At 43.8% G+C, this 27,595-nt stretch overlaps 1 protein-coding gene across 2 annotated transcripts in view; it reads right to left on the reverse strand.

Annotated features, from left to right (window-relative positions):
- Nucleotides 1–4,022: 4,022 nt before the first annotated feature.
- PIMREG (PICALM interacting mitotic regulator) overlaps nucleotides 4,023–27,595 on the reverse strand; it is a 36,059-nt gene continuing 12,486 nt past the window's right edge. The window contains exons 3-6 of one of the 2 annotated variants that reach the window (XM_066599619.1): nucleotides 10,429–10,769; nucleotides 9,146–9,241; nucleotides 8,696–8,742; nucleotides 4,728–4,862 (exon numbers count right to left, since the gene is read on the reverse strand). In XM_066599619.1, coding sequence (XP_066455716.1) covers nucleotides 8,712–8,742; nucleotides 9,146–9,241; nucleotides 10,429–10,769 — 468 coding nt within the window. In that variant the 3' untranslated portion in view covers nucleotides 4,728–4,862; nucleotides 8,696–8,711. Of the gene's footprint in view, nucleotides 4,863–8,695; nucleotides 8,743–9,145; nucleotides 9,242–10,428; nucleotides 10,770–27,595 lie in introns of both variants that reach the window. The other variant, XM_066599618.1, reaches the window with a different exon arrangement.

Consider the following 27,595-nt stretch of genomic DNA (forward strand, 5'->3'; position numbering starts at 1 on the left):
CTACGGCATGTGAAGGCCCAGCTCAACTCATGTGGTAGGGAGGCCAAGCTCCTCGGGTTGATATGGGGCAAGGTAGAATAATTCTCCACTTCATTTATACTAAATTAGTCCACCACCATTCATATGTGCTGGTATTGGAATGATGCCTGCATTGCCAAGGGTGCCTAGGCCTGGTGGTAACTTCATCCCCTAAGTGTTATATGTGTGCCAGTAGCCTAGTTAGGGTGAATTCAGATGGCACGGTTGAGGTGCAGCTGCAAGGGCAAAAAAAAAAAAACAGAATGGAAAAAGTCTTTTGACAATGGTTTCAATGTGGTTGCAAGAGTTACTGAAACCTCCCCAAAAACCTTCAGCAAATCACAGTAAACCATGTGCGGTCTGAATGCACCCATAACATTATGTTGAGAGTTATATGGCATGAGGCCCCGAGGACATAAGATCCATACAGTATGCAGCTGCAGACTCACTCCACACTCATCAGCCTGGTCATACATTAGTTTTCAGATCAGATGTCTTTTATTACATTGTGCAATGGATGAGAATGTGGATAGAAGTTGCATGTTTGATGTTTACAGCATCATTTATGATGGTATTAAATAAACAGCCATCGCTTATCAGACTGGAGTGAACCTTCGCCTAGTAATTCATAATACGGAGAATATTTTACTTCTCGAATTTGGATTGTAAACGCGGCCACAAAAGTTCTTTTTTTGTCAGTTTCATCTAAAAAAAAAAAAAAAAAAGTTTGTGTTTTTTTTAACTCTAGGCGCAGTAGTCAGGGATTCAGCCGTGATTACACAGCCTCCACGTCTGCTACGTTGCTGGGAGCCTGTTATTTTTGGATTACTAATGAGTGTATTGACGTCATCCATAGCTGCACGCGGTTTCCTCAGAAGGCTGAGCATCTCATGAGGTTTGTTTTGCAGTCGGCACTGGCTTAATATATTAGCTGCAAAAGGAACTTCTTTGAAATACTGAGGTGTGGGGTTGGGTAACATTTCAAGACTGCCACAATTAAAAATAACAATACAACATAAAGAGGATCCCAAGTATTATACAGTCTCTTTCAGTGTTTGATACATTGTCTATTTAGTAGCCAATTACAGAAGCTTAATTGTCTATGTAATAGTGATACTAAGCCTCGTGGGGTGCAGAGCGTTAAGGTAACAGATAATGCAGTCCTAACCTCTCGCTCATGACCTGAAGGTTGAAAGCTCAATCCCCGCGTGGTTCAAGGCTGACTCAACCTTCCATCCTTCCGAGGTCAGTAAAATGAGTCTCAGCTTGGTGGGGGGGTAATAAATACAAAAAATACCTGAAAGCACTGCGGAATAAGTTGGCGCTATACAAATAACTAGATTTATTTATTTGATAGATGTAGAGGGCCGGGAATCTCTAAATAAGTAAAGCTTCAGAACAGTTCATTTTGTATTATCAAATTCTAAAATTTGCGCAAAAACAAAAAAATCATCTTTAAAAACAACAACTCTGCTTTGACCACTATAGGCCCATCCGTAGACTATAAAAGCCCAGGTAGCCCTTATACAACCCAGCAAGGACGCTTTAAAACGTCCTTGCAGAAAATCCCTCTAGAGCCGGGACTATTGGGGCATAGGTTACAGTTCATACGGTCCTTCCTCAGGCTAGGCGGTATTTGTTCTGTTGAGAACGGAAACATAATGGAATGAAAGTAGTAGATTTTTTCTTAAACCCATCGAAATCAATGGAGGAAAATCAGAAACATTAATTCCATTTCTCTGCTTCAGGCTGGATTCACACGAACGTATATCGGCTCGGTTTTCACGCCGAACCGATATACGTCGTCCTCATCTGCAGGGGGGGGGGGGGGGGGGGGGGATGGCAGAGCCAGGAGCAGGAACTGAGCTCCCGCCCCCTCTTTGCCTCCTCTCCGCCCCTCTGCACTATTTGCAATAAAAGGAGGCAGGACGGGGCGGGGCTGTTTCGAGAATCAGCCCCACCCCTATCCCACCTCTCCCCATTGCAAATAGTGCAGAGGGGCGGAGAGGAGACAGAGAGGGGCGGGAGCTCAGTTCCTGCTCCTGGCTCTTCCATCCTCCCCCCCCCCCTGCAGATGAGGACGACGTATATCGGCTTGGCGTGAAAACTGAGCCGATATACGTTCGTGTGAATCCAGCCTCAAAGTCAGAACAGAGAAATGGAAAGCCCTAACGCAGATATGAAAGAGCCTTTACCGGCTTTATTTTGTATTTGCCAAACATTTGAGGACAAACTGTGTTAATGGGACAAAGTATAATAGAAGTTCGATAGTATCCCACAGTATTATTGCATAATGCTCTCTGAAGTGTAGCCACAAAAACCTGTAGTTGACCGCAACATTTCCAGGATGGGATATTTAGGTGTACATAAAAGCGCGATGAGAACTGAGCACACATCAGACTCCGGGGCAGACTTATGACCTCCCACCACTGAAATGAGTATTTTATTTTTCTATATTTGTGATAAGATGTTTTCTTGGTCTGTGAATTCCAGTGGACAGCTAGAGACTGGTTTCTGGGTCTACAGTTTTAACTGCGTCTATAGTTTTAACAATGATAAACGGTGTCTGTTAATAAAACAAGTTATACCTGGTGACAAATGGTTTATATTTCTTATGGATGACTTGTATAATACAGAAAGAAAAAAATATGTAAAATTTAGTATGTATTTCTAAGATGAAAATGTACAATTTTTACAGCCAGTATACTTTTTGATGTCTGTCTGTTTTTCAGCAAATAAAAATCTCACAAACCATGTTGCTTATCTGTAGTATTTCTTTAACGTGTACCTGTCATTTAATCAGATACTGAAATAAGTACAGATGTAGCAAAACTTCATGTGAAACTTACAGCATTGTGATTACTTATGGGCTATTTACACAACGATTAGTTTGGTCAAAATTCGGTCATCGCTGGCTTCTCGTTAAGAATAAATGCTCCCTGCTCAGCGCTTCACATAGAAGTTGAAGCACTCAGCAAGAATGCCACGATCCAGCGATAAGTCTTTCAGTGTAAACACTCTGCAGGAGCGCTGACAACCTTAGCTGTGACCTCAGCGCTTCTGCAGTCATTTACCCGACATTTAGCCAACAACTGAACAGCAAACGATAATTTGTTTATCACTCGTTGTTCACTTTATGGAGGCTTGAACACCAGTTGATAACTGTCCATATAAATAGGCAGTCATCCATCTATGAACAACCTCTTGTTTACACTCCATGGAGGCGGGTACCCAGAAGACATCTCTGGCACGCCCCATCTTAATTCAGCGAGCACAGCAGCTATGATTGTTGGGTGCTTAAGAGTTCGACCGTCATCTTGTGTAAAAGGGTCCTTCTGATACAAGGTTTCCCTGAAAATAAGACACTGTCTTATATTAATTTTTGCCCCAAAAGAGACAGTGTCTTATTTTTGGCATATATTCACCTCACAGCCGGCGTCTGTGTCCCCCGCGATAGTCTCCCTGGCACTGCGGCAGGCTGATGTGTAATCCTCCCCACTTTTAGAGGATTTTCTCTCTGGTACACGGGGCTTCGCATTCCCCCTACCTCCAGCAAGTGAGCCCTGTGATTGGATTGAGCGCCAGCCAATCACAGCCGATGCTTGATCATTCACAGCCATTCAATGAATAACATTACTTAATGGCTGTGATTGGTTCATCAAGCGCCGGCTGTGATTGGCTGGCGCTCGATCCAATCACAGTGCTCACTTGCTGGAGTGTAGCTATGGCGTATTTTCGGGGAAGGGCTTATATTTCAAGTCCCTGCCTGAAAATCAGGATAGGGCTTATTATCAAGGTAAGTCTCATTTTTCATCTACGGAATACAAAATGTATACTTTGTACAATAGATTTTAAAAAGTCCAGCTTGAGTTAAAGCAGTAGGTGCAACTGCAGACGGGTGGTACTGGATGAGGGGGATCACCTTTGTCTTTGACCTCAATTCATGCTTATATTATAAGATCAAAAACAGAAAACACACGAGACCGTATTTGAGAAAGAAATATAATACAAAAGATATACACACGTCTGATCATACTGTATTATAAAGTACAGACAAGGGTTTCCTTCATTTTAAGCATTATGAAAACAGGCAGACAAGACTGCGCATTGTATTATAAAGGATACTGCTTTATAAAAGCGTACTGCTTTCGTTCCTAATTTTACTAGTATTGATTACATGCTAGTGACTTCCTAAAAACATTCTGATGTGGGCTTACAGCTGTGCAGTGAATAGATCACTTTGTTCCATTGTATTTGAGGAAAATAGTTTTGTTTTGCCCATCTGTTCTACTACGCTATTGTGTTTGCTGACAGGCTTAGTATCAAAAAGATGGCAGCCATACTTCTACGGACTTACAGCGTCCATTTTTGGCCTCCCCAAACAATTGGTTGAATTGTGGGTAATTGCTTAAAAAAAAAACCCTGAGTTTTACAAAATATTTTTGCCTGTCAGAATATTACAAATTGAATCTATACTACAATTGTAATACTACTCATACAAAGTACTATCAATTCTTACGATTTGCTTTTCATAAACCGTCAGCTGGATTGAATATTATAGTCAGGAATAAATATCTCTTTAAAGCCCAAAGCGCACAGAATAGATGCTCAGGCGCTTACAGTTATATGGACATATTGTACATACGGTATGTCAATAACAAAGCTGGTTACACAAAGCGTATTGTTATCGTGCGCCAATATTGCCAATACTTGTTAGAGCCACCTCAGTCCAGCCTTCAAGTGTACGTCGAAGTCTCCTTGTACTTCTCCAAGACAGCCGAGGATGGCGAGTACAACGCAGGTTCTTGGCCATTACACTGTGGTAATTCAAAATCGCTTCTTTCCTGAAGAGAAAACACAGATGGTCATGTGAGAAAAAAAAAAGCAAACATATTACATTTTCTAGATGCATGCAATTTTTTTTAGCCAAAAGGAAGAATTTTCACAGTGTATAGCGGTTCCTGTTCTACAAGTGTATGTTCACACTTGGCAGATTAGTTGCAGAGACTTCAGTGTCTGTTCCATACATCTCAATGAGGTTTGTGAACATTTATGCACTTTCTGTGACTAGTCTGCCACTGTTGAACATTCGCTAAAGCCCCATTTACACGTGAAGATAATTGCTCAAAAGTCATTTAAAGGATAGGGAGGAAGACAGTTTGAGCGATCATTTTGCATAAGCTGCTAATAAGCTACTAAAGGGCATTAGTGCCTATTAGCTTCATTTGCATGTAAATGAGCCTCCCTGAGCTATATGCAGATAACAGCAGGTGGTCTATTATCTGCCATCAGCTCCTTTGTTCTCCTGTGGGACAGCAGCTGAATACATTATCATTGGCACTCCCGTGGAGAAACACAGAGTGCGGTCCCTGCCATCAGCTCTTTGACTGAAGGATGGATTTTAAGCTGAACTAAAAATCATCAATCGTCCGAAAAGCAAATGATGGTAGCATTTACATGCAATGATTATCGCTAAAAAGAAATTGTTTATGTGAATTTTGAGCGATAATCGTTGCGTGTAAATAGGGCTTTAGAGTGCGTTCACGCATAAGCCACTTACTGTGGATAGTCCACAGCTGAAAAAAAAATCCACTGCAAATGTTACAACATTTTGTGTGGATTTTATCATGGTTTTTGGTGCGTATCCGCAGCAGATTTCAACCCTTCAATTTAAATTCAACTGGATTTCAATATGGATTTGCTGCGGACTCCTTTAGCTATAGAAAATCAGCAGCAAATAATCTGCATGTGAACCTAGGATTGAAAAAACTGCAGAGTCCCTCCCTACATTCACATCTCTTGGCAACTTCAGTAGGTTTAAACCAAAATGAATGAATGCAATTAGTCTTTTGATGCAGACTACTGCGATACATTCTCCTTTCGCCTTTTTACACGGCCCAATCCTCTGCCGTTCTGAATGAGAGCCAATCGTAATAATAGCGCATGATTTGCTATTTATAGGCAGCAGAAGATCAACAAGTATGGGGATGAACGATCATTACTACAATCATTCATTCCCATAGTGCATTCCCTGGCAGCATAGCCCCCTATTCACGATGTCGAACAATTATACCAAAATTGCGTTTCAACTAGCATGAAAGATCAAATCGGCTGCTTGTTGGTCGGTTGTTCACTGGAATATTCAGAAGGGGGGGGATGATCAGACTGACGAACGTCCGTTCCCCATCATCGGCCCGTGTTAAGGAGTACGCAACTACGGCTTTAGGCCTCCTTCCCACGAACTGATTTCCGCGGCGTAATTCGCGGGCGAAAATCCGCTGCGTTGCCCGCAGCTATTAGGTTCTGTTGAACCTAATAGCTCAGGGCACACGGAGCGGAATTCCACCACGGAATTCCGCACCGTGAAATCTCCCGTCCTCACCCGCGGCATGCTCTATTTGCCGCGGGTGTACGCGCAGACGGCTTCCATTGCAGTCAATGGAAGCCGTCCATTCACGCTATCTCCCGCTGTAGCACAGCAGAAGATAGCCTGAAAACGCTTCCCCGTCTACCGCCGCCGCGTCACATGACGCGGCCGGCGTGTCATAAGATGCGGCGGCGGTGGGCGGGGAAGCGTCATGCGGGACCCAGAGCGCCGGATCCGCTGGTAAGTATGGGGTCTCTGGGGGGCGCCGTGACGAGCTTCGCCGCGGAATTTTCCGCGGTGGAGCCCGTCACGGCCGTGTGCAGCCGGCCTTATAGTTGTAACTGTAGATCCGCTTTACTTTAAACATCAGGTTTAAATTTCAGGTTGCCTGAGATATTTAAAAAGGTTTGTAATTCTTCTCAGAATGCACAAGAACACGCCGACCGATGATTGGCTGTAACCGTCATGTCAATATACAGGTAAGTCCAGGAACATCAAAAGTTTTACTTCTTCATTTTGTCTATGTCTTTGTCTAAGTGACGGGGGCAAGCTGCAAGAAACATCAGATCATCAGGAAGGAGAACTACAGCCGATTACCGTCACCTCTCCCCTGCACAGCTTCCAGTGAAATTATCAGTCTGTTTAGGTCTGGTGAAGATATGTCCTCACATACGATACATAAGTAGCACGTACAAACTCTGCAGATTTGGAACTTTTATTTTTAGGACGTGTTGTGTCCACAAGCCTGTGCTTGGATCAAACTTTTACAGAAAGGCATTAATTTCTAGAAGCATTTTTTATAGCATGTTATGCTATAATGCAATATTGCATGAAGGCCCTTGTGATTGTAAAATGTTGCCAGTACTCAGGACCTGATGGTTAAACAAATGATTATTATAAATCCCGTAGAGATATTCTAGTACCTTATCTCCTTAGACTATTTATTGAAGTTAGAGAAAGAGACCTTTCTACCCCGAAACGCTGAAAGCTTTAGTTGTGAGCCTACCAAAACCTGGAAAGTCACCAGATACTTAATATGAATCTTAAAATCTACTGAACAGTTCTAGTTAACAGATATCCTTCCTTTCTTCCTTGATTGGGAAGGATCAGGTAGGGTTTATAAAGGGACGCTATACTTTGGATAGTATGCGTCGCTTCATAGTCCTTATTTTGTATGTTAGTGCCCAGCAAATGCCTTCTCTGCTCCTTTGGATGCGGAGAAGTTACTGGACAGGGGGCATTGCATTTTATTCAGGTAAGTTCTTTGTAAGTTTGGGTTTGATCAGCATATTTCATCATAGCTTATGGCATTATACTCGTCCCCTTCAGCTTAAATTTATAAAGGTATATTTACACAGGACGAGTGTCGGGCAAATGATGCCCGACACTCGTCACCGTGTCTCCATGCTCCTGTTGGTTGGACCCCGCAGCTCCGCTGTAACAGGGCGCACCCGGCGGTCACGTGATCGCCGGGTCACATAGTGGAAGAAATACATAGACTTTCACTCTTTAGTACATAGCGCTCATTGAGCGCTATGAATCCAGGAAAGGAGACGGCAGAAGTGGTTAAAAACTGTCCGACAGCTGAGGACCCTACCTGCTCCTGCTTGATTGCAGAAACAGGTTTTAATCCTGTACCATGCTTCTGCTATCGACTGGGATTAAAGCCTAGGACCAAGCGCCAAAAATAAAAGTATCCTGACAAAGAGTATAAGAATTCCAAGTCCCCTTTAATATATAAAAGAGCATTCAGCACAATCACTTAGTGTGGGAGTTATCAGAACAATTCGTTTATTACATGTTGGAAAAAAAAAGAAGAAAAAGTCTAATATGGGTTGGAGGTCGCAACACTGAGCCTACTACAGATCAGCAATACGCTCTTATTCTCAAGCTTCTCTGTTAGGAATAAAAATATTCAAAGGAAAGACGTTTTTTTTCTGTTTCCTCAAAGCCTGAAGAAGTTGAACAGTATTTTCAATGCAACCAAGTAGGAAAAAGTGAAAAAAAGAGATTGCATTCATCTAAACTTCTATGTAAACGGTCGTATGGATCAATATTTGGCCAAAAGTGGGGACACTGTCAATTTTAAAAAGGAAACTTAAATAATAGAAACTTATACAGAATCTTTACGGTTTCATTTCTTAACAAGTGATACTATGATAATATTTCAGGACTGTCTATAGACTGAGATGGAATACAAGTGCTCATAGAGTTTCAAGGAGGAAAGGAAATATTTGGGGCAGGTTAGTAAATACATCCGTGTCATGCAAAGCTTTATAGAACACAGCAAATGAAATTCTGGAACTTTACCTGCCAAATACATTCTTCAGTTATCAATGAGAGAAACTGTCATGTCGCTGATAACAGATGGAAGAACAATAAGCGTCAGCAGAGATGGTTTGGTTTACATAAAGTCAGATTACTGGGCTTCTTCTAGACAGTTATTATCGTACAGTGTAGAATTCACTCAGTTACAGCATAACATTTAATAGATGGGAGTTATAGATTTTCGTTTGCCAGAAAAATAAAAAAAATTAAAGTTATGATTTTTTGAAAAGAAAGAAAAAAAAAAAGACAAAAAAAACCACACCACCAATAGCCTGGTCCTTAACGGGTTAATAAACCCCCCCACCCCCCCCCCCCCCCCCCACACACACACACACACCCCACCCCACAACCCTAGAAAATGCCCTACTGTTATCAGGTCTATGCTTCAGTCACATACTCCAGAGATGCATCGCGCCAATAAACCCACTTTACCTTTCTTCCTTTAAGATGGCATCATCAAATACCCTAGAGAGGCGTTTCAGCTGCCGGATCCCGACAGACACCGACTCCAGGTCTTTTTCAAATTGCCTGCAAGCAGAGAATAAAAAAGGTAATCCAAAAACACACAATACTCCGGGATTATGCCGACATGCATAGATAATAGACTGCAGCACAGCAAGACCGCTCTCCTATTCCTAAGGATCTGGGACAATATATACATACAATTCATCTAAATCAGCAATTGAGTTCTTCTCATTTTCAGATGGTATGATCTTCCCGTTTTTTCATCGCCTATTACGTGTGCGTTGCATGGCTGCGTGATACGTGGTGAATTAAGTCAATTTACTTTCATTGATCCATGCACATGTGGACATTGAGTGTTGATGCGATCCATTTCTCGTGCGTATCATGCTCCATTTCTCCGTGTACCCCACAGCGTGACCCGTGTACATTTGTATAGGCAGCGTATGCAACGCAACCCCGCTATGAAAAGTCCCACTGTGCATATTCGTGTGCATGTGATACACGGGCATGCGCATTGCACTGGCAGCAATACTCTGTCTCTGACGGCTTTTTGACGGTATTTACAAATTCGGTAAAACGCTGTAAGGAGACCCGCAGCGTTTTACCGATACGTCCGTGGACTCGAGGCCTAATTAGCTCGTTGTTTCTCACCTTCAGCATGGGCAATCCCAACGAGAAGTTGGCAACAGAAGTAAAAACAAAATACTAGGCCAGGAGACGTTGGATTTGCCATAATGCTAGATGGTCACAGCTTGAGACAATGAAAATAATAGTTTTCAGATAGAGATACACATCTGTCCTATTAGTGGAACACACTACTACTTAACGGCTTATCTAACCACGCTGCCGAGAGAGGGCTGGGGACAAAAGGAGGCACCTACAATCTGCAGTCCCTAATTGGTCAGTTTTTAATTTTTTTGTGATCAATCTCTTACACGCTGATGTTATTGGCTTCCTCAAAAGGTTTCTGCTACTTTTAACAGTACTAATAGCACAGTCAGCAGCACTATGCCTGCCCTGAGAAAACTCCAGAAATGAGACCCACTAAGTTACCCTTAGGCTCTGCTCACACGGCCATCATGATGTCAAGCTATGTTAGAAACAGATACCAAGAAGTTATATACCCACTAAGTCAATGGGGTATATAACTTCTTGGTATCTGTTTCTAGCATAGCTTGACATCATGATGGCCTTGTGAGCAGAGCTTAAGGGTAACTTAGTGTTACAAACTCACTAGTGATGTTACATACCTTCTTCTGGTAACAGCCCCAGGGGAGGCGTATGGGCTGTTCAGGGATGCTGCCCTCACAGATCTTCTCAGGCTTACTCCGTCGTTCCCCACTATACTTGAGAAGCTTTTCCACTGGGAGCTTCTAGCTCTTCTGGTGTGGGGGGAGGCTCTGTTGCTAGACTTTGGTGTGACCCTAGCATTTGGGCTTGCTTCTTCTATCAGCCGTCGGCATCTAGGAGTCTTCGGTGTAGATGATTTTCTACTACTTTTTGGAGTACGACTTTGCTTTGTGGTACTTCTCACCCGGTCTGGAGAATCCAATAAATACTGACTGGAGTTTTTGCCATTTTTCTTTATTTTCTACAAAATACAATTACATATCAGTTTAGTACAATCACACATATAAAGCAAATGAATGAGGTGAATATTTAACGGTAATGATATTATTTTACGGGTTCATTTATGGAGCTGAGACTCTTAACTTTTCTTTGATTATTAAGGCCCAACGCACACAGGCGAATTTTTGCTGCGCAATTCGCAGTGGGCGCCTGGCTGCGGATTCCGCAGCAATGTCCGTCCGTAGCGTACCATGTAAAATGATTCTTCCATGCACACGAGCGGAAATCACTAGTGATTTCCACTCGTGGAGGAAGAATCGAAGTATGTTTTATTTTCATGCGGGACTCGAACAGATGGCTTGCATTGCAGTCAATGGAAGCCGTCCGACCCGTGGCGATTCTGAAACGTCAATTTCGAAATTGCTGTGGATCCGTGTCATCGCCAAAGCAGCATTCTCTGCGCCGGCACATCAGCAGCACAGGGAGGAAGAATCCAGAGAGGTACGTGGGGGGTTCCGGGCATATTGTAATTGTGTAGTTGCAAAATATTTGTAGAGTAAATCATAAAACCGGTTGCTGCAGATGATAAACATATATTCGGTTTCTTCGTTTCTGTCTCAATGAAGCCTGGCAAATTGCAAGTTTTGTGGTAGAACTGAAAGTTTCTTTATTGTACGTGGAGAAAACTTGCGTTTGACCTTTAGTGCGTTTGAGTTCCACCACATAACTTGCACAATGGCCGCCTTCATTGACATATACACACGTATGTATTTTTTCTATATTTTTAAGGGTTTATCACTAGCTTTGCAACAGTTCCACTTTTCCTTTTGTAACCGGAGTTCTTTCTTTTACTCTCATCTCGTACATAAAGTTTCCTAGACATATCCCATAATCCCACAGCTGGGCATTGCTTGGCTACATTTGACTTGGAGAGCAATTTGTGCTGCTCTTCTTCCCTTTTATGTGCCTGTTAAAGCACTGCTAGTCTGAACATCTTAAGGGATTACTTCTTCACACGGCCCTTTGTAGTGGAGACTTCAATATATACAACTGAATGAATGAAGATATGAAAGGCTCCCATCAAGTACCTGAAGCTTAAAGAGAAGGTAATGTGCTAACCCAGAAGAACATTTACATCCGAGGTCTGGTGTTCAATGTATGGAATTGTTTGGTGATCTATATTCAACGGATAGCAAAGTACAGTGCGGCAGCGAAAACACGACCATACTGCTATTATACCAATAAAGGGACTTATATTCCTCACTCTATGGATCGTTTGTTCCCATACACCTATACATGTACTTGTACCCATTTACCCTGCGGGATGTTTGCTGGTCGGCTGCATGTTTTTCCGTTCGCATAAACATGATGATCAGCTGACAAACGAGCGTTTATATATGAATTGGCTGATTGCCGATTCTTTTACATAGCACGATGATCATGCGAACGGAAGATCACCCTATAACTTGTGATCGGATCATAGTAACATTAAAATTAGGGCTTTAGGGTATAAGTGGTAGGAATAATAGGGCATAGAAAAAACTAGAAATTATAAATGCAACACATGTCACTTTCCCCCTAGACAAGCATTTCATTTTAAATCATTCACACATTTCCAGTTAGCTTCTAGTATTACATCAAATGAACCGTTTCAACATTCAGGGATCTGACAAAAAAAAACACTTGGCCTGCTTTCGCTCCAAGTAACATTTTCCCATTGACTTTGGAGTGACCAACCTCGGCATTTACACTTGGTGGATCGACTGGCGGTACATTAACTCGTTGCAGAAAATGTGTGGAAATTCCGTGGATGCGCAACAAAAACTTCACCACTTCAACTTGAAAAGTATAAGATCTGCTGTGGACCAGCGGCAGCGCTGGTTTTACATTGTGTTTTGGCACTCCGATGCAGGTTCTGTCCTAGTTTACATCTTATACACAAATAAAGCGCAAAAAGGGAAACTGAGAAGAAACACAGGGTTCAGTATCTGAGTCAGAGATCTCCTTGGTCATGCGTCCTCAGCACTTTTCTATATAGTTTAAAAAGACTGACAGGGAGGGAAAAATGCGAGACGAAGATCAAAGAGGTCTCTGCCTCACATATTAAACTCTAAGGTTATTCCCAATTTACATGCTTATGTAGTTTTTGGCATATGCGATGAAAACCAGGACGGAAGCAGCGCTGGAGTGTAACAGTACAGTGGGAAGCCAGTTGTAGCTCCCATGCTCCCTCTTGTGGCAGCTGCCTGCAGTCAGTATGCCCTGCTTTAAATCAGAGGTTCCCAAACTTTTTTGCCCCGGAGACCACTACTTGATTTTTTGTTTTCCGTAGACCACCTGCCTGCATATTATTGAATTTTCCTTAACCTATTAAAGTCAATGGGTTTTTCCCAGCTGACACAGTACAATGTACAATTTTATTAAGATCTTTATTGAAGGGGGCGTGGCCTAACCTGCAGGCAGAGCAGACGTGCTGATCCAGGGTTCCTCAGCTGGAGAAATCAGCACTCCTTGGCTCTTCCAAACCCTCAGACGACTTGCTCTACACCTCATCATCATCCCTGTAGGATCGGGCACAAATAGAGTGCTCCACGACCGTCCTGGCTGCATTTCACATCTGAGGCCTAGCGCCGGACAAAAGCCGGGGGCTAAATTTCTGAACCGGCCGGAACCCGGAAGTGCGGCGGAGCTCCGTGTGCCGCGAAAACAATTAAAAACAACTAGAGGGCAACAGCGGAGCTAGCCCTGACAAGGACCGACCTGAGGCTTAAGCCAGGAGAGACTACAAAGAGCGGAGCTCGGCCTGGACCCACGGACCTCCCGGCGCGCTGTGGCTGGGAGATAGGAGACATACGGACGGCTGTGCACAGCACTGGTGCAGGAGGTCAGTACAAAAGACTGCAGGAGACACTACCCTACGGGGATTAATAGTTTCATCAGCCTGACTTACTGGCAGCTTGGAGGGAGAAAAGCTGCACTGACCCTCCATACTACACCCCCCTCCTTCTCCCCCCACCTTTCTCCTCTTGATCTCTCTTCCCCGCCATCACCCGGGGAGGCGTGAGAGGTAGGAGAAGATATAAAGAAAGAATCTGCAGAGCCTAGCTCTAATTTTTCCTGAACTCCAGAATTGGAGTTCTAAACAAGCAATTTTGCCTTTAATTTTTCTTCCTTCTAAGCAAGCAATCTCCAGTAGAATAAGCTCTACCATACAACAAATTTTTCAGGACCCTCCTGCAGAGGGTCTGTCTTCATCACAATCCCTCCCACCTCCTCCTGCCCTCCATTACACCAGACAAGATAGTATTACACTCTGAAAAAGAAAAAAAAAAATAAGAACACCATAACACTCTCCGCCGTCGAGGCCCCGGAGGCCCTTGGTCCATTTAAGACCCAGCTTCATTACAAAAAACAAAAAAGGAGCCAAAACACCCTCCTCAGGGAGAAATAATGCAATAATCAACATGCACAAGTAATCATCCTGCGACGACCACCGAGACAAAGAGATTCTAGCAGACAAAGAGATTCTAGCGTAGCTTAAACATAAACAAAGATAAGATGGGCAAACCTGGAAGGGATAAGTGCAGAGACGCTGAAGACACACCAAAAAGAAGCAAAAGCCAATCAGAAATAGATAAATATTTAAAAAAAAAGACATCTCTCTCCAGCTGCACAAAAATTAAAATTATGCGCAAACCCCCTGGATCAAGACGCAACAGACTCCGACGCTGAGTGCGCATCAGTAAACTCTGACCAGGGCGAAGACCAGGACCGAGGCCCAATCTCCCGATCCTTTCTTAAAAAGATTTTGACACAGTCGCTCTCACCGGTCCTTAAAGACCTCGCCGATATCAAATCCGAAGTAAAGCATATTGGACGTAGAGTAGAGGACCTTGAAACCTCCTACCAATAATTAACTCAACATAGTGAAGCAGTCCAAAAAAATCTTCTAACCCAACAAGAACACTTAAATCAAGCCCTTTTGATGGTAGAAGATCAAGAAAACAGAAGTAGGAGAAAGAATATTAGACTGAGAGGCCTACCTGAATCTATATCAAATGAAGCCCTTAAATCAACCGCAATGCAGATTTACCAATCCCTGCTAGGTAAAGAAAGGTCAGACAACATAGTAATCGAGCGCATCCATAGAGCTCTCCGCCCACGACCCACACCATCGGCTCCCCCTCGGGATGTGATCTGCGGACTACTGAGCTACGTGGACACAGCTGCTATTCTTCAAAAATCAAGAGAGACATTAGAGATTCTTTTCGAAAATAACAAAATCCAACTCTTCCAGGACTTAGCTCCCAGAACTCTGGCCAAGAGACGCATTCTAAAACCCCTCACAGACGCCATGAGAGCAAAGAAATTACCCGTTAAGTGGCTCTACCCCTTCGGTCTGGCCACTTTTAAAGAAGGACAGATCACATCACAATTAGATCCCCAGAAGACCTGGAAGCTGCATGGAAAAAGATGGGAATCCCTCCCATAGAGATCCCCTCCTGGATGCCAGTCCACATACAACACCAGATACCTCAACTCTCAAGAACAGAGGGATGGAACCCCAAATCAAAAGCCAAGACGCCCAGAAAAACCTGAATCCTGCTTGATGCGAGTTTGGGAATCTCTCATAACTCCCCTGGCGAGTAACTAGGACTCAAGATCGAGATACTACACGGGAGTATCCTACTCTCAAAAGTTTATTACGATCCCCTCGCTTGTATTTCTTCTTTTTTCTCTCCTTTTCTTTTTCTAATTTACCATCTCTACCAGTCACCGGTCAAGACAGAGATTGGAAGTCTACAGAGGAGAATTTTTCAAGCAACGAGAGACACTGTACTTCTAACGGACCGTGTGACCAACAGAACTGTGAGTTGGGGGTACCCGCCCCCCAAGGGGCTGTGTTTCCATTGTTGCTGGTTTTTCTACCCCGCTACACTCACCCCTGAATGGGAGAGACTTTCCTTGCTGGGCGGGAGGATTATTTGGCCTCCCTCTCGCTGGGATCCCTAGGTCCTGATTGGACATAAATCCTCTATATACTCTGGAGGTCGGGGCCCTGGTGAGAGGGATGCATACACCTTAGCGAGCACTGGTACCCGCCTCCTGGACCCTGTCTTGTTGACTAGGAGAGGGTTAGCAGATAACCCCCTTCCTTACACATACGTCAGCTCGAATCTTCAGTACAATACGATATTATAGTTCTAACCAAGTCTCGGTGGCATGCTCGAAGGTTATGGAGTGTGCCCACCCACCCCCCGTTTACACGAGCAGAGAGAGGAGCCCTCACTGGCCCCCTCTATTTAAGGCGCAAAAGAAGGCGCTGAGAGGTTCTCACCCCCGGTGTGGACCTTTCTCTGCTCGAGTTTTTCTACAATGTTCTACTTGCCATCTTTTGAGGCAAGTACTGTATATAGTTAGTTCTCTTTTTCACTGTCAACGAGCTGACCTGCCAATTAATACTACTGTCTGTGAGCAAATTAAGACACATCAACCATCTGAAATACACTCAACATGGCTAACATTAAATACACATCCTTCAACGTCAGAGGCATGAATACACCTCAAAAAAGGAGCCAAATATTCTCTTTATTACAAAAATTTAAATCGGAAATAGTGTTCCTCCAGGAGACTCACCTAAGACACAATCACATACCCAAACTCCCATCCCAAATTTACAATCAATGGTTCCACAGTACATACTCCTCAGCTTCTAGAGGGGTCTCCATTGCGATTGGGAAAAATATTCCATTCACTCCCACACTCCAAATAACCGACCCTAGAGGCAGATACATCTTTTTAAAAGGCACAATAGCCAATAGTAAAATATCCTTTGCAAACTTATATGCACCAAATCAAAATCAGATCCCGTGGCTAATCCGCTCCCTGGGAAAATTTTCAGAACTAGCAGAAGGCCTGATAGTTGTAGGAGGTGACTTTAATGTGGCAATAGACCCCTCCAGAGACACTACCTCATCTGCGCAAACAATTCCACACAGACAAATCCGCAAACTAAAAAGCACTCTAACAGAAATGAATCTCCACGACGCCTGGAGAATTCTACACCCTGAAGATAGAGAATATACTTATTTCTCCCACGTTCACTCAACTTATCACAGAATAGATTACCTGTTAATTTCTGGGAAACACATTCAATCTGTTAGGGAGGCCGTTATCAGTCCCACTACAATCTCCGATCATGCACCAATATCTCTATCAGCACCAACACAATCTCCCCCTCAGAGAGTGGTCCTGGCGACTAAACAACACATTAATAAGCAACGAAAAACACTGTTCCGAACTTTCCAGTAAACTCGAAGAATTCTTCGAAATAAACAGCACCCCAGATATCTCCCCCCCCGATCCTTTGGGAATCACATAAAGCATTTATCAGAGGAGAATTAATAGCCCTGGGATCGGCGGTTAAAAAGCAGCGGGATAAGAAAATAGATTCCCTGTTAGCGCAGATCGCAAGCCTTGAGAATTTACACAGAAACTCCTTAAATAAAGATGCTCTCCAGGACTTGAAGGATCTTAGAGAAAAACTCAAAAATAGCCTTAATATAAAAGCTGCAAAAACCCTTCTTTCCTCCAAATATAAGATCTACATGCATGGAGACAAAGGTTCTAAAACAATGTCAAAACTAATAAAAAAAACAAAAAGAAAAAAAACTTATCTACAAAATAAAAACGAAACTAAACAACACTGCAACTTCAACAAAGGAAATTGACAAGGATTTCGAGGAATTCTACAAAATCCTATATAACCTTTCCATTGATAACTTAATGGAAGACAACAACCATATCACTAAATCAACATCGGCTTTTCTGGAAAATCTCAGACTACCTACACTAACTGAAGAGGACAAACTGACTCTACTTAACCCTATCACTATCTCCGAAGTAGAAAAAGTACTCAATTCCATACCCAATGGAAAAAGCCCAGGCCCAGACGGCCTACCAATAAACTACTACAAAACATTCTTGAGACAACTACTACCAAAATTCACGAGTTTATGTAATTCCCTCCTGTCGGGTTCGGGTCTCCCCAAACAAGCTCTGGAAGCTTTCATTACCCTGATTCCAAAAGAGGGTAAAGATTCAGAGCAATGCAGCAACTATCGCCCTATATCGCTACTAAATGTAGACCTTAAAATCTGGGCAAAAATCCTGGCCCAACGCATATCCCTGCTCCTAGATAAGCTTACCCATCCAGATCAAGCGGGCTTTGTCCCACACAAAGAAGGAAAATTCAACACATCTCGCATTATAAACGCAATCCACTACGCCAGAAACAACAAAATACCACTAGTACTATTAGGGACAGATGCCGAAAAGGCATTCGATAGGGTAAGTTGGAACTTCATGGAAAACACACTAATAAAATTTGGCTTTCCCAATCAATTTATTAAAGCTATTCTCACTCTTTACTCAAACCCATCAGCCAGAATTCAAGTAAATGGAACCCTCTCAAATCCCTTCCCGATCACGAATGGGACCAGGCAGGGCTGCCCATTATCCCCCACTTTATTTGTTCTAGTAATGGAGACCCTTCTACAGCAAATCAGACAAAATCCCAACATCCAAGGTCTGAAAGTAGGAAATACCACTCATACTACAGCTGCATTCGCAGATGACCTACTCATTCTAATGACCAACCCAAAAACGGCCTTTCCAGAAATATCTAACATTTTTGAACAATTCGGCAAGATATCAAATTTTAAAGTAAAGCTTGGAAAATCAGAAGCCTTAAAGGGGTTGTCCCGAGGCAGCAAGTGGGTCTATACACTTCTGTATGGCCATAATAATGCACTTTGTAATGTACATTGTGCATTAATTATGAGCCATACAGAAGTTATAAAAAGTTTTATACTTACCTGCTCCGTTGCTGGCGTCCTCGTCTCCATGGTGCCGACTAATTTTCGCCCTCCGATGGCCAAATTAGCCGCGCTTGCGCAGTCCGGGTCTTCTCCTCTTCTCTATGGGGCTCCGTGTAGCTCCGCCCCGTCACGTGCCGATTCCAGCCAATCAGGAGGCTGGAATCGGCAATGGACCGCACAGAAGCCCTGCGGTCCATGGAGACAGAGGATCCCGGCGGCCATCTTCAGCAGGTGAGTATGAAGACGCCGGACCGCCGGGATTCAGGTAAGCGCTGTGGGGGTTGTTTTTTTAACCCCTGCATCGGGGTTGTCTCGCGCCGAACGGGGGGGGGGGGGGGGGTTTAAAAAAAAAAAAAACCCGTTTCGGCGTGGGACAACCCCTTTAAATAGATCTACCCCAACCAACATAATTACGCCCTTACAGAAACAATACCCTTTCAAATGACCCCTTTCTAATATTAAATATTTGGGAATCTCTCTAACCGCGGACCCCTCCCAACTTTTCAAAGCAAACTATATCCCCCTTCTCAAGAAGGCTGAAAGCCAACTGCAACACTTCAATGTTCCCTTGATATCTTGGATGGGAAGGAAAAATTTAATATCCACCTACATTCTCCCATACATCCTATACACTCTGCGGACGGTCCCAATAGATGTTCCCCATCATTTCTTTACCAAACTACATCAACTTTTTACAAGCTTCATTTGGAACAAACGCAAACCCCGCCTGGCACTCATGTATCTAAATAAAAAAAAAAGCACAGGGAGGCTTCGGACTTCCGAATATATCCCACTACTACAAAGCAATACAGATCAACAGATGGTTATCTCTAGTAGATAATAAAATAAACTCTCCCTCAATCGAGATAGAAAGATCCATGATAAACCAGAAGGGACAGTACCTTCTTTGGTCCAATGACCCACCATCACCAAAAACTAAATTAATTAGCCCAACCACAAGGGGAACAATCAGAGTCATATGCCACCTAAAAAACGAAAAGGGAGGTCACTCCAAACTGTCACCAATAACACCCGCAGCATTAATCCCTTCAATATTAGCCAACAAACCAAAAAGAATGTTAAATCCTTGGACAAAACTAAACACTACAACGATACATGATATTATCAAAGGAGATAAAAATCACAAACCTAGATCATATCAGCACACTCATTCCGAACACTCCCCTAAACTCCTTAGACAGGCTAGGCTTATACACCTCACTAAAAAAATTACAAACACAACAGAGAACGACTGAGAGACCCATTGTGGTTTGAAACATACCTTTCACTACCTGAACAACCCCGGAAGCTCATGACACGCCTATATAAGGGCCTGTTATTAAACACCTCATCTGACAAGCCATGGTTCGTTAGAACCTGGAAAAATGAACTCGGGATCAACCTGGATAAGGAAGACACCACAAGAGCCCTCAATAGCTCGCATGGTTTCTCTCAGTGCGTTCGAATACAAGAAAACTCTTACAAAATTCTCACCCGTTGGTATAAGACACCAGTCACACTCTTCAAAGCAAAGCTAACTCCAACAGATGTGTGTTGGAGATGCGAATCACACAAAGGAGATATGGCGCCTATATGGTGGCATTGCCCAATCATTAAATCTTTCTGGCAACAGATCACTACTCACATAAATAAAATATGCGGTACCTCACTCACTCTCACTCCTGAGGAAGTGCTACTATGGCTACCTTCCAGACAGCTAATGCCCTCAAAAAGGCACCTTCCTACAACACTCATTACGGCAGCAAAACTTCTTATACCGCTACACTGGAAAAAGAAAACAGTCCCTACTATATCTCAATGGAAAGACAAAGTATCCCAAATATATCGGTTTGAAGAGATCGCTGCATGGGAATCGGGCACAAAAAACAAATTCCTACTGACCTGGACACCATGGATCTTATACCAAAAGAACATACCATAAAGGTGTACTCCACTTAAGCTCACAGACCACACACTTAAATAGTGTAACGCAGTTAAATAGCGAAAGCAGTAATCTCTCGTTGACAGATCTACACCGTTTACACCCCCTCCCTCCCTCCCCTTTCCTACTCATTTGATTTGTTTATCTTACTATCTATGACTTCTTGTGGCAGTAACGGAGACACTAGGCTACACTAGAGATTCCTCATTCAACATTAAACAAAACCTAGCAATCTACAATCAACGGTATGGAACCGATCAAGACTTGGAAAGTCAACGCCAACCTCCTACCACCTGGCTCTCCCCACAGCTCACGTGATATGAGCTACTAGTTTAGCAACTCCAAGCTCACTCAACCACCAAGTACACACAACTTGAGCCATTACTCGCACAGCCCCTCTATGGAATAGAGCACATAATATTGTACACACACACATTCGAAACACCCCATAGACTATTACTTCCTCAAGCCAAATAAGCCTAGTGACTGCCATACTGCATAAACACAATGTTCACAGGACCTGCGTGTCCTATATTTGATGATACACTGTACTGAGTTTACTCTGTTCTCATCCACTGCTTCAACCCTTGTTGTAATGACTTTCAATAAAAAAAGATTGTTTAAAAAAAAGATCTTTATTGAAAAGACACAAAATGCAAGAAAATATTTGGAACGAAACAAATCAGAATCTAGTAAAATTCTTACATAAAATGAATCCACAAATAATGCTGTTAATGGGAGGGATGAGCCCGATGCTCCGATAGCAATTGTTCAATATTTGGCTTTACATCAGTGAGCTATAGTCTAACACACGTGTCAAACACAAGGCCCTCGGCCCACTGCCTCATGTTATGTGGCCCACCACGTGCCGACGCTGCTCACCACTGAAACGATTACCAGCTGGGGTGCCGCAGCTCCCCACTGGTAATAATGCTGTTAGCGTTGATCGCGGTGCACACTGACGTCAGTGTGCAGCCAAGATCCTCCTCCCCAGAGTCCCCTGCTCATCAGTTCCGCAGGAGAGGACTCGGGGAGGAAGCGTGCCAGGCGCACACACTGACGTCAATGTGCATCCGGGCTCAGCGCAAGCAGAGGGGGAGCGACGCTGACAGCAAGGAGGAGGTAAGTATATGGGTTGGGGGGGGGAATTATTAATGAGGAGGGCTTATGATTATTACTGAGGAGGGCTTATTATTACTGAGGGGGGTTTATTATTATTAGTGAGGGGGGGGGGCTTATAATTATTACTGAGTGGGGTTAATGTTGCTATGGGGGTATTACTACTGAGGGGGTTAATATTACTAATTGGGCCACTGTGGGGGTCGTTATTTTTACTGGGGCCACTATCAGGGTCACTATTAGGGCTCATTCACACAAGCATAATCGTATTTCGGTCGCACAAATACGATGCGTATCAAAAATAGCTTATGCCTGCATACTTGGGCACGCAAAAAAGAATGCAGATGGGCACACTGAAATGGGGCGCAAATATGCTGTGAATACATAGGTTTCCTGCACATTCACCATGTATTTGTGCCGCCCATTCACTTCAATGGCCTATCGGGGTGATATCCATCATGTGAATGAACTCATTAAAATCAATGGCTTCTATTCACTGCATATTATGTATGTAAATACGCTTGTGTGAACAGGCCCTTACTATACAGTCTTACAATCGGCCCATTGAAGGTCACCATAAGCCTGATGTGGCCCTCGGTGAAAATGAGTTTGACACCCCTGGTCTAACATCTCCATGTCCTATCTGTGCCCACACCTCGGAGCCGACATGCGAGTTTGCACTGCATGTCCTATCTTTGTTAGGTTTCACGCACTTAATCATCCATGTGAACGTTTCTATAGGAACCCATCTGTCCTAATAGAAGCGCGTTCTGTGCGCTGCTAGCAGCGCGAAAACTACGTTTGTCTGAAAAAGCCCTAAGCATCAGGTACGCGCACAATGCGTTGCTGCCGGTATGAAAACTTGTCAAAACTTGCATATGAACATTGTCCATAAACCACATAGGTGTAGTTCGAGCAAAACCTCTTGGGCTCTGGAGGATCACGTGAAAACGATGCGCAGTAGAAACTTTATAGGTAAATTAGTTACTGCACGCCAGAGCCCAAGAAGTTTTGCGCAAACTCTACATAAACCATTTTATGAAATACCAAAGAGGTGAGTAATTCCTATGTCTGTACACATCTGTGTGGGGTGGATTATGTCATTTATAGAACGCCTCAATGCTGATGATGACGACCTGCCTAAATGGGATCCGCTTATGTGGACCCCCATTTACATCTTGCGTACGCCTAATTTTTCATGCTGACACGGACCCCCGGCAAGTCAAAAATCAACCCCTGGGGGTCCATATAGACCACTTTGGGAACGTCTGCTTTAAAACGATGTCTATGCAGCACGGCTCTAGGTTTATAAAAAATAATCACTTGGTGCTTTTGGCTCCCAAATCCAAACTGATATTTTTGGTTGCTCTAGAGACCATGTTAGTCTGGAGCTCTGTGATAAATCCACACAGACTAATCGCACCGCAGGGCCTCGTTTCTAATAAAACATCCCAGTACAAACGGTACATTTCTGGATAGAAGAAGCAAACATTCAGCAGGACAACAACCTTCATTCTTCAGTTGTCTGCAGGGGAACTGGAAACGATGAGATGGCAATCCCCTAGACTGGTTTAGTGACCAATGATGAAGCACACTTGTCAGGGGGCTTATATTTAATCAATACTATTCCTTTCTAATCATTCCTTTTTTTCCCTGAATTGAACTAAAAGGCAGCATACTTTTCTTCAAATTACTTAACTCTTTCCCACTGCAGACAGTTTTGGTTTTCAGTTTTCATCCCCACTTTCAAGTAAAAAAAAAAATCAATAAAAAAAAAAATCATAATTTGTTTTATTTGTACGGCTACATAGCTACATGAGGGCTTGTTTTTTTGTGGGACAAGTTGTATTTTTACTCTCAAAGATATTTAGGGAAGTGACTGCCATGTATAATCTAAACAGTCAGGTGACAGGATTTCTGCAGTTCCGTAAACCACGATCATATAAATCAAATTAGAACAAGTCAAATGTAGAACTGGTACAAACCACATAACAGTACTATAAACATACCGGCGTATTTAGGTGGGGCTCACACGAGCGGGTCGGATTCCACGTGCAGATATCTGCAGCGGAAGACCTGCAAATGATCGCGGAAACGAATTGCAAATGGTCACATATGTGCATGGTTTGCCCCACGTATGGGCAGTGTATCGTCAGCGCGGAAGAAAGATCAGAAAGTTGCCCAACCCCCAGAAAACACTTTTCTGTGGGCTCATGCCCACGGCCGTTTGCGGAAATCAATGCGGGTCTCCCCACACTTTCAGCGTTTGGCACAGCGTCTGTCCCCGATTCATGCTTTGTGTGATTTTCATTATTTTTTTTTTTTAAATCCCTGCTGCTCTGTTCGGAGAGGATGCATATGGAACGGTGCCCATATGAATGTATTGCACTTGGATAGCTTATCATATGCAGCCCATACAAGGATATAGGGCTGCGTGCGTACGTCGAGAAATAGAGCATGCTGCGATTGATTTCTCTTGCGTATCGATACACAGTGTCTAAACACCAGTGTGCGTGGATCAATAAAAGTCGATTGACTGTCATTGTCTCCATTCACCATGTATCACACGGCCATGTAATGCACCATGGTCGGGGACATGAGTTCGATCGCTCAGGCGACATTTTCTTGTGCCGTCATGGTGACAGGTTTTCTGAGAGCCATGCCTTAAGTATGGGATACTGCTCTCTGGGCGCACTAAAAAAAAACAAAAAAAAACCCCTCGGCTGGGTTCCACGGGACAGAAGTCTCACGGCTTAGCCGCACCGAAAAGCCACGAGATTTCTGCGGGAGAGCCGCAGCTTCAAAACCCACGACATTTCGCCGCGGGTTTTGGAGCGGTTCGGCTGCCAGCATTTTGTTGCGGCTTTCTCTCCCCATAGAGAGGAGTGAGGCTGCAAAGGAAAAGGAAAAAAAAAAAAAGAATTGACATGCTGCGGCTTTCAACTCTGCGCCGTATCACCGGTTTTGCCTGGATTTTTGCTAAATCTCATCCATATAGCTGGCTAATTTCAGGATTAGGAGCCGCGGGCAGATGTGCTGCACGGAAATTCTGCACGGAATTTCCACGGCAAATCCATCCCATGTGAACCCAGCCTTATTCTTGTGGAGGAAGAGCCCAGAAGAATCAGCGGAGGTTGCAGACAGCAGTCTGGATGGTGTGTTGCTCCCCAGACTCTGTCTTGCATTGTCTGCCCACAAGTTCCTGCTTTCTTTATACCATTCGTTATCTGGTCTCCTAGCAACCTGCAAAGAAATCCGCATCCATACAGAATGTTAATTGCGTGTGCACTATGGATCGAACGCATCCATAGAGATCAATGTAGCTCATACACGTGGATAAATAACGTGATGTTTTAATAAACTGGACTTTTATGGATGTGGCAATATCAATTTTTTCTTCATTTTTCTTGATGAATGGAAAAGGTCATACATTTCTGTGTAGACACATGGATGTGCTGGGATCGCACAATACATGTAGAGAATAGAGATGAGCGAGCACGCTCGTTTAAGGCTGCTACTCGATTGAGTAGCAGTCTTATCGAGTAATTGTGTACTCGCCCGAGCAGCATGCGGTGGGGGAGAGGAGGGAGAGAGAGGGAGAGAGAGGGAGAGAGAGGGAGAGAGAGGGAGAGAGAGGGAGAGAGAGGGAGAGAGAGGGAGAGAGAGGGAGAGAGAGGGATCTCTCACTCTCCCCCTCCCCCCCCCCCCCCCCCCCCCCCCCGCATGCTGCTCGAGCGAGTACACAATTACTTGATAAGACTGCTACTCGATCTGGTAGCAGCCTTAAACGAGTGTGCTCGCTCATATCTAGTAGGGACACAAGCCACTTAATGTACTAGGTGCACTGTGCATCGAACAAAATTATACTAAGAGCAGCACTGGAAATGCCGGTCTAAGTAAATTTTCCCTATTGTTTCCTGCTATAACTTATGGCCCGTTTAGGTGGGACAACAGTTAGCAATCTCCTTCAGCCCCCCTGCTGTGAGCCAGCGATACTAGCTCTGGTGCAGCAGCATGGGAGGGAGTATGTGCGGGGAAGAGTGTTTGGCATCGTTTGCCCGACATTCGTCCCATCTAAGAGGGCCTTTATACATCTGACAACACAAACTTGAGATCTCCTTGGGTGTCCTCACACAATACTCCTATTCATTCCACATTGACGGTCACCGCTAACCAGCTTTCCTGCTCTTGAGAGAGGGCCGACAGCCTTATCTTTCTTCTGGCACTTAAAGCCTTTACAAGGGATGTTGGAGAGGGAAATATTTCTACAAATCTATTATCAGAATAACGACTACATTCCACAAATACTTTACATTTTCCCGCCCAAGGTCTCAGTGGGAACAATCTGTGCTTGAGAGAACTCTTCTGCAGCCAATATAAAAGTCAGTAATCACTTTCCTGTATGTGAAAATAACCTCAGGACAGATATTTTCTCTCCATTACCTCTTGGACAGTTAGCGGGGCAAAAAAAGAGCTTTCTGAGCCAAACATTTTAGTTTAGCAAAAGGTAATGATTTGTGTGATTCTCCTCAGAGAAGACGCGACCGCAGTCAGGCTTTGCAGAGAACAGCACACAACGTTGGTGCCACATCCGTTCACGCAGTAAAAAAGATCAACACTATAAAGAAAATATACCCTCAATAATAACCTAATAGGTGAAGATGCTTCGCAAAACAAATAAATATTGTACCTTTTACATAAGAGATTAGTGCAATTAATGTTACTGAAAATGCTGGTTGTGCCCTGCACACAACAGAAACAGGTGGCCCTGTTCCTTCTAAGGCCGGTCTCACACGGACGGGTCGGATGCCGCATGCTGGAGCCCGTGGCAGAATCCAGCTGTGACTGCGGCCAGTGACCCGGCGTACCTTGTTTTCCTGTACTGCGGATGCTCACCAGTCATGTAGTACAAATTTATTTTTTGTTTTAAGCACGCCGTCGCTAGGCGATGAAGCAGGGACCCGCAGCCTATGCACAATGTCAATTGCGGATGGGCTGCAGGTCGGACGGCTTCCATTGACTTCAATGGAAGCGGTCCGTGCGGAGTGTGCACAAAAATACAACAGGCTGCAATTTTATTTTTGCTTACGGAAAACACAATCGTTACCCGCTCATCTAAGGGGATATGCGAATGTTCTATTTTTTCAATGTGTGTGTGGAGTACCGCTGATCGTCCGCGCGGGTGCAGATCACAGATTCCGCAATTGAAATCCGGTCGTGTGAGGCTGGCCTATAGTGGGGGTCAATAACCCGCAACTCACAATGCCTTTCTCTGCGGCTCCCAACCTACTGAACGGGACATAGAAATGCTTGTCGGTGTGTGGCTGTCTTCATGAAGACATGCAGCTCACATGCAGAGGTGGGCTAACAGTGCTTTGGGTCCCTCCATATATCAGGAGAATAGAACCCCAAATTCAGCACTCCAAAAAGTAGTATATGAGCTAGAAGTGGCAGTCTATGCAAGCTGCTCTCTATTGTAGTTTATGTGAGATGAGAAATACTAGGCTGTTACCACAACACCCATCATCTGCAATGGAGACAGCCACATACATGGTCTCCTCTTTGCTGGAGTGCTCACATATGGGACCTCCGTTCTCCCAATAGGCAGGCATCGTGGAATCAGAACCTGCTCCTGTCAGACGGGTACGGCTTACACTTTTGATATGCCATAAACCATCTCAGATGCCAATACAATTTTAAATTTTATTGGGTATTTTGGGAGTGGTTCAATATGCCAATGTGGCCCTCAGACCAGAAGAAAAAAAAAGGAGGTTGTGACCTCCTGTTCTAAAGTGACCAGTGATCCAGTTAATACATGAGCTGTAGCCTTGGCAGTGCACATTAGGCTGCGACTATAATAAAGTTTGCCACAATGTTATTTTCCATAGGGAAACTTTGTAGTTGAGA

This window comes from Eleutherodactylus coqui, chromosome 4 (assembly GCF_035609145.1).
Source record: "Eleutherodactylus coqui strain aEleCoq1 chromosome 4, aEleCoq1.hap1, whole genome shotgun sequence".
Classification (NCBI taxonomy): Eukaryota; Metazoa; Chordata; class Amphibia; order Anura; family Eleutherodactylidae; genus Eleutherodactylus; species Eleutherodactylus coqui.